Source organism: Pinus tabuliformis, chromosome 8, assembly GCF_031772625.1.
Source record: "Pinus tabuliformis cultivar Carrire ecotype Pingquan chromosome 8, CPIR1, whole genome shotgun sequence".
NCBI classification, from domain to species: domain Eukaryota; kingdom Viridiplantae; phylum Streptophyta; class Pinopsida; order Pinales; family Pinaceae; genus Pinus; species Pinus tabuliformis.
Genome location: NC_142294.1, coordinates 1,865,513,529 through 1,865,521,988, shown reverse-complemented (window position 1 = coordinate 1,865,521,988; position 8,460 = coordinate 1,865,513,529). Strand labels below are relative to the sequence as shown.

The 8,460-nt window shown below is 35.1% G+C and overlaps 1 protein-coding gene across 4 annotated transcripts; it reads left to right on the top strand.

Annotated features, from left to right (window-relative positions):
• The first annotated feature begins 4,160 nt into the window (after positions 1-4,160).
• On the top strand, positions 4,161-7,237 carry LOC149243767 (protein DETOXIFICATION 34-like). Of its 4 annotated transcripts, none has more exons than XM_089374611.1 (4): positions 4,161-5,134; positions 5,423-5,661; positions 6,338-6,424; positions 6,518-7,237. In XM_089374611.1, exons 1-4 carry the CDS (start codon positions 5,079-5,081, stop codon positions 6,589-6,591), a joined length of 456 nt encoding a protein of 151 aa, XP_089230737.1. In that variant the 5' UTR covers positions 4,161-5,078; the 3' UTR covers positions 6,592-7,237. The 4 variants fall into 4 exon arrangements, with proteins under 4 accessions (XP_089230737.1, XP_089230738.1, XP_089230739.1 ...); XM_089374612.1 differs by having other exon boundaries at positions 4,163-5,134; positions 5,423-5,579; XM_089374613.1 differs by having other exon boundaries at positions 4,171-5,134; positions 6,542-7,237.
• Positions 7,238-8,460: the final 1,223 nt, after the last annotated feature.

Below are 8,460 nucleotides of genomic sequence, written 5' to 3'. Positions count from 1 at the left end.
GAAATGAAAATAAATATAGGCTTGATTTATCATTAGCTAGTATAGAAGGATTGAAGAATGAAAACAAAGATCTGAAGAAACTCGTGCAGATATGTGATAAGTGAGAGCATGAGTACAAGGAGGAAATTGTGAGCCTAAAGGCACAACTTAAATAAGAAAGGAAACTAGAAGAGGTGATCAGAAGTAAATTCAAGGAGAGGGACTACAATGTAAAAGATTAGAAGCTGAGGTTGATTCAACTAGAATTAAGTTAGAAGAAAAGAATAGGTTGTGTAAGTAGCTAGAAAAGGATCTTGGCTCCAAGGTTAATTTTAGGGGCGAATAATAGCCCAAAGGCGAAATTTAAGGCTTTTTATATTTTAATGGGGCGAATTTTTAATTAAAATAATAATTTTTTTTTATATAATTAGCCCTCATTTTATTTAAAAATTAATTTATTTTTTTATTTTAGCCCAGGGCGGATAAACTAACCGAATCGTATTTTCTTAAAATCGCCCCATTTTGATATTTGCTCCCAGTTTGGCAGATCAAAATCGCCATTTCTGATTTACAGTTCGGGTTTTCTGGTTTGGGAGTGGTTTTTGAGGGTCGATTTGGTCCTGGCAGTGGTTTGTGAGGGTCGATTTGGTCCTGGGAAGTTAGATTTGTTTTGAAATGGAGGGCGGAGCTTAATTTCTTTTCAAATGGAGGGCGGCTCCCTGTTTTCACGGATTCAGTCCGTTGTTTTCATGAATTCCGGATTCAGGGTGTATATGGCTCCCTGGTCCTGTATAAAAATGGTTTTGAAATAGGTTTTTTCATCATAGTTCACAAATCTAAATGTTCTAGTTAGCAGCAGCAGTTTCAGTGCGATATTCTTGCATTTTCATTGTTTAATCCGCTTATTCTTCTCTTGTTTTGGTATCCATGGTTTCTTGGATTTGAACGGCTCATGCCACTGCAGCAGCAACAACAACAGTCGGTACTTGACAGAATTGTTGGCTGAGCGCGAGAAATTAGGCCCCTTTATGCAGGTCCTGCCCATCTGTAGCCAGCTTTTGAATCAGGGTAAGTTGGCTTCATATGTCTTGTTTTTCTTCAAGTTTGAAGTACAAGAGAAGATAGTTGCTGAGTATGATACAGATTATCAGTTGTTCTGGAAGGCCAAATTAGGTGGATTCATGCCTCCTGCAGTTGTTCGGTGATAATCACTTTGCCAGTGACATAAGATGCAAGATTGCACCAATAAAGAATTAAGAACCTGGTAACCTATGGGAGTGCCTACACTATGAAGAACTATGTTTTGAGTTTGGGAAAAAAGACACCCACTTAATATGTAGGATTTTGCTTGAATAGAGGACAGGAACAACTCTAATATTGACCAGATATCTTACACTCCACTAAGGCAATGAGAAGAAGAAACACCGGATCAAACCAAGAAAAAAAATTCCGGTAAAATGTATAATGAGTGAAAAGATAAGAATGCTACCATGCAGGCAACGCAATAATAGCCTTCAGATTTCCCTCCCTTATTTGTCAGGCTTATTGTATTACCCAGCATAACCAGACCCCTGAGCATAATAATAATTCTTACCCTCCATCCCATCTAAATCATCATCTCCGTTCTTTGATTATTGAAATTGAAACACCATTCTGTCTAAACCCTTATCTTCCATCTGCGTGGTAATCATGCCTTCTGGAAAAAGTTAAAAATGGCGGTGCCTTATGGATATGGCAGATTCTGCATGTAACTTGAACTACCAGGTTCCTCCTCCCTTTCAGAGTTTTGACCAGTTGTGTAATAATGGGATGCCCAAGGTTCTTGATGGGTTGCTTGGCTGTATATCTGACTTTGATTAAAATCCGGTCTAACTGCTTGGCCTGATCTTTCCCAATCATTTGGATCTGAGTTGTAACCATAGTTTGAAGCCACCTCTTGAGGATTCTGATAGGGTAATGTGTTTGTACCTTTGTAGGTATTGTCATTCAGGTATGTCACAGTGGATAGGCTAGCTTCAGTAGCTGTGAAACCAGGCCCTGGATTATGTCCTTCAGAACCATGCATGAAGCCATTGTTTACTGGATCTACATACGATACAGAGAAATTATTGCTGGCCTTTTTTGGTTCAAAGATGTTCACACATTCACTAGTTGATGGAACAACTACTATGAAAGAAGGATCAAAGAGGCCATCAAAATAGAAACTAATACAAGTTGTCTTTAGCAAGATGATGGATTAAAGATTAGTTGTAGACTTGTAGTTGGCTTTCATCTCTTAGGAATAATGAAGTGCAAAGCAACAACTGAAGTTTTTCCCTGTGCTCAGTAGTCTAGGTTGTAGGTTGGGTTCTCACACTTGCATCTTAGAATATTTTATATCATGACAAGCATAATCAGCTTACCCCTTTTACTGTGGTTTAATAATGATAACAAAAGTCTATTATAATTCATGTTCAGCCGGTTATACAATTAGTTCATTAACAAATTAAGGAAGCATGTAAATATATATACCGAGGGAAGATGAAATATCTTGACACTAAAGTCCTGATGATGAACATTAGTTTGTGGGCTTAAAACATCAAAAGAACTATGAACCAAATCACATATACTCCAACAACCAATGGAGGAATTCCTTCATTCATCAATGGATGAAATGCCTTCATTACTCAAACTGCAACTTTCAACGATCTAAAGTTATATTACTTATTGTCCTAATAAAATTCAAGTTTATCATTTATAGCTTACGTGTGTGTAAGTTACATAATTAAAATCAAGGATGCTCCCTCATAAAATGGAAAGAAATAGCCAAACCAAAATAAGGCAAGGCTGTAGTTTCCAAAATAAGGCAAGGCTGTAGTTTGAGAGTTTAAAAAAATACACACTATTATGGCGAGGCTGTAGTTTCCAAGAGCATATCGAAAGTAATACAGGGGCAAGTTTGTGGCATCAAGTCATAGGGAAAAAATATGTGGACCTATGACCTTTGGAGGAATGGATTAGACTTCCAAATAAAATTGTTACAAATGTCTCAATGGTTAAAAGGTTCTTGTTCAATCTTTTCCTCTGCTGGGCAATTGGCAATGTGGAGAATAGGAAATGGATTGAATGTGAAAATAGGTGAAGACACCTAGCTCCACAAGATTAATGAAGAAACTATCAAGACCCTGGCAATGGCATACTCACTCAAGCTGATGTTATGTCCAAAATTGATCACCATATAGAAACAACACTGGAAATTTGCAAGGTCAACAGGCTTGGAAGGAGGTTCAAAGGACAATCGAGATGGCTATGTTAACATATTACAACTAAGTACAATGTGGAGAATAGGAAATGGAGAGAAAGTGAGAATAGGTGAAGATCCCTAGGTGAGGTTTAAAAGGCTCCAGGAGATTAATGAAGAAACTATTGAGACCCTGCATAACAATGGCACACACTCAAGCTGATATTGTGGATCCAAATTTGACCACCATGCAGAAACAGCACTAGATATCAGCAAGGTTCTTGATGGGTTGCTTGGCTGTATATCTGACTTTGATTAAAATCCGGTCTAACTGCTTGGCCTGATCTTTCATTAACAAATTAGTTCATTAACAAATTAAGGAAGCATGTAAATATATATACCGAGGAAAGATGAAATATCTTGACACTAAAGTCCTGATGATGAACCTTAGTTTGTGGGCTTAAAACATCAAAAGAACTATGAACCAAATCACATATACTCCAACAACCAATGGAGGAATTCCTTCATTCATCAATGGATGAAATGCCTTCATTACTCAAACTGCAACTTTCAACGATCTAAAGTTATATTACTTATTGTCCTAATAAAATTCAAGTTTATCATTTATAGCTTATGTGTGTGTAAGTTACATAATTAAAATCAAGGATGCTCCCTCATAAAATGGAAAGAAATAGCCAAACCAAAATAAGGCAAGGCTGTAGTTTCCAAAATAAGGCAAGGCTGTAGTTTGAGAGTTTAAAAAAATACACACTATTATGGCAAGGCTGTAGTTTCCAAGAGCATATGGAAAGTAATACAGGGGCAAGTTTGTGCCATCAAGTCATAGGGAAAAAATATGTGGACCTATGATCTTTGGAGGAATGGATTAGACTTCCAAATAAAATTATTACAAATGTCTCAATGGTTAAAAGGCTCTTGTTCAATCTTTTCCTCTGCTGGGCAATTGGCAATGTGGAGAATAGGAAATGGATTGAATGTGAAAATAGGTGAAGACACCTAGCTCAAGAAACTATCAAGACCCTGGCAATGGCATACTCACTCAAGCTGATGTTATGTCCAAAATTGATCACCATATAGAAACAGCACTGGAAATTTGCAAGGTCAACAGGCTTGGAAGGAGGTTCAAAGGACAATCGAGATGGCTATTCTCCGTAAGGATCGACATTCAAATACACTACCTGCACTTCTTTACTGGCCCAGGTTCTGGCATGGCTTTGAGGAATATGCACATTTTCTTCCCTTATAGAGCCACTCTAGAAGAGGAAGATCTCCATAAGATGTGGAATTACCCTGCAACAAGAGATATAGAACAAAGCAGTGGGAAGTGCATATGGCCACCAGAAGCCAATTAGTCTAACCTTTGTGTCTCAACAGAAGCTAAGCCATAGGCCATGTATGGGTTCTTTAGCACCTTTTTCCAAATGATATAGGATTCTCTCTGGTAACCTTGTTATAGTTTCAAGCGATTGTTCTCAAGTTTGACCGTTGTTTCACCTCTTAAGTATTTATAACCATTCTTCATTGAGCATGAATTTGGATGTAATATCCCCTTTTAAGTATTTCTAACCATTCTTCTTTCAGCATGGATTTGAATGGAAGGAAGCCATGATTTTCATTGGAAAAACCATTACTTCTTTCAGCATGAATTTCAATGTGATTTTCCTTTTTAAGTATTTCTAACCATTCTTTCTTTCAACATGAATTTGAATGCGATCTCCCCTTTTGAGTATTTTTAAGCATGAATTTGAATAGATGGAAAGACATGATTTTCATTGAATAAGTTATAACCATTCTTCTTTCAGCATGAATTTGAATGTGATTACTACATTTAAGTATTTCTAACTAATCTTCTTTCAGCATGAATTTGACTGAATGGGAAGCCATGATTTTCTTTGGAATTAATGCCGCCATCAGGTAAGCTAGCTATTTTAGTTCCACATACCCTCTTTATTTCAACAATATTATTTTACAATTATTTTTTCTGTTTTTGTCTGAAACATGTTGAAATATGGCATGTCAGACCTTATGTAGATGGGACAACAGAACGTTCTAAGCTACAAAGAAATGATGGCCTTTCCCATGTCTTGGAAGCACATTGCTAACAAATTGTTTATTTTTATCTGTAGTTTTGATGTTGTATCCTGCTTTTCTCTCTTTCAAACTTCAATTTTAAGTTTACTCTATTCAACACATCTTCTGCAGCGTGAGAGTTTCCAATGAACTAGGTGCTGGCCATCCAAGAGCTACAAAATTCTGTGTTATGGTTGTGGTTGCACAATCACTATTGATTGGCATTATTTGCATGGTTATAGTTCTTCTCGTGAAGAACAAATTTGCCGTACTATTTACTGACAGCGAGGTGATCATGAGAGCAGTGTCTAAATTAGTAATCTTTCTTGCAGTAACAATGCTTCTAAATAGTGTACAGCCAGTTCTATCAGGTAATATTTTGTATGTGATTTGCATTCAATCCTCTTATATTTGATTTTGATTTGAGTGGGCAAAGCTCATATCTCCAACATAATTCCGTGCTTATTACCACCTACATGCTTGGGAGGTTTTCACCTTTGCTTATAAATTTTCAATCATCACATTTTTTCAATCATAATGGTCCCTCTGATCCAGAGCACTCTCCTCATAACGCTCAAAGAAAGTAGATTAGTGATTTGAAGTCAAACCAAACAATTAGCAGTCAACCCTAATGGTTTCAAGGTGTAATGTTTTCAAGATACTCATGTTTTTCTCTTGGAAATGTTATCAGGTGTGGCTGTTGGTGGAGGGTGGCAAGGTTTGATAGCCTACATAAACTTTGGATGCTATTATGTTTTTGGTGTACCTCTTGGTCTACTTTTGGGCTACAAGTTTGACTTAGGAGTAAAGGTGCACTAGGCATTCCCATGTTTTGTTTTTTATGCTTTGTTCGTTATGATTCCAACACACTGATTTCAGCATTGCAACCATTATTGGAGTAGAAGGCAAGACTAGTAGGCCTTCTCTGGTCTCTCTATTCCAAGCTTTAAAAATTGATCTTGTTGTAAGCATTGCCTTCAGTGAAAGCAAAAGTTTGTTCAGCCATCTAACTTTTTGTGTATATTTGATGTTGAAATGAGTGAGCAGGGTATTTGGAGTGGGATGATTGGTGGAACTGCACTGCAAACCTTGATTTTGTTATTGATTGTATATTTCACAAACTGGAACAAAGAGGTATGAACTATGAAATGATCTTATGAAAGCTGGAGATGAACTGATGGAATAGTTGTATTTATTTTGTATTTGTTTATATGTTGAACACTTCAGTTCTTGATCTCCGTGGAAATGCAGGCCTCTGCTGCCGAGAATCGTATCAAGTTATGGGGTGGTGGTGTAGTTGAGGCCCTCAAACACAGCTCAGTTGATTTAAAATCAGAGCATAATGCTGATGTCAATATATTGATTGTTGCATAGAAGTAATAATGCTTTAGCAACAGCCAATTATTCGTCACATTAGCTTCCATTCTAACTTTCTTCCACATGAGTAGCAGGCAACAAACGGCAGTAAGAGGAACAGTGAACCATCAACTTTCACGAGAATCAATAATATTTGAGATGGTTGGAGATTGGAGTGGAAGGAAAAATATTTCCCTTTTAAAATGTCTGGGAGATGTTTATTCACAAAGTATCACTTTCAAAGTGTATGCTTATTCACAGGTATTACTATCTTTTGAATGGCTGGCCCAAATTTCACTAAAAAATTGGGAGGTTGGTCAAGTAAATGTTCATTCACAGGTACTATGAAAGCTGGAGGCATATAAAACCACCTACAGGTGCGAGTACAACATATTAAAATATCAAAAAAATTCAGGAATTCTGAGATAAATGAGGAGATAGAGTTTTTCCTAATTACCATTTTTTTTTAATGAAGTATTACGAGCTACAGGATTTTCATTGATTTTCATAGCATATATATCTTAACGGAAATTTTTCTTGATTGTATGTACGTATCATATTAATTTCAAATAAGAATACTTTCTAAATTCATAGGCTTTTGTTTTCAGAGCGATGTCAGTTTTAAATGCTGTTGTTCGATATAAGTAACAATTGAGAATGTTTCATTCTCTTCATTTTTTTTCATTTTATTTTAATTTTACTAACATATTTACGTTTAAAATATATTATTATACCTGATAAATCATAATCATAAAAGATATGATAAAACATAATCATAAAAACCGTACCAGTTTTGATTCAAACTTTTAAATTCACTAAAAATTTATAGGTTACTTATTAATTATTAATTACTTAAATTATTTATTAATTTAAATTTATTTTAACTTTAAATCTATTAAAGGCTATGGGATTCATTTTTTTTGGTGCAAAACATTTTTTTAATGCAAAATTAGGAAATGTTTGCACCTCGAGTGATTTGATGTCTCTCATTGCTTTATAGATCCAGAATTAAGATGGATCTAGAGTGGTTTCAGTGATGCAGGATCACACAAAATTTGTTAAACATTTAATTATTCTGATCATTTAAATATGCTAAATATGTGTATTATAGATCTGACCATTTTAGTTTTAAATTTGCTCAGTTACCTCAGTTTGTCGAGCTGATGGAGACTATTATAACTTGAATGATGAAATAAAATTTTCGAATGCAAAGTGACAATGTAACAACGTTGAATGATAGAAAATGTGAATAATAAGGATGTAGTTAGTTATAAATAGTTTTCATTGTGATAAACCTCAAACTATTTTGTTCTTGTGTTCTTATTGCCATATATGATAGGTTTTCCATCTTTTCATATCGATCATATAAAAATGGTGTTTGAAATCATAGGCCAATCAAACCTTTAACTTGAGCTATTATAGTAAACACCATACCTTGTCTTTGTTGTTCTCCAATATTAATAGTAGTCTTCTCCAAAGTCAATCATTGTGACTTATGGAGTTTCAAACACCAAGTCAATGTTAGTTGTTTTCTATTGCCTAGTTTGAATGCAAAGTAACTAACAATGTTGAATGATAAAGAATGGGAATAATAAAAATGTAGTAAATTACAATAGTTTATAGTTTCAAGAAGAAAACATTTAAGGTAAGTGAACATTTTATTTAAGATGAAAATTGAAGTATTTTATTTATGGATTGAAAATGTAACACGGAAACCAAAGCATGTCGTCAATAATTTTTTTGTGCTTACACTAAATTCAATGCACACTATTAATTTTATTACTTTGAAATTAATGCACATCATACATCTAGTT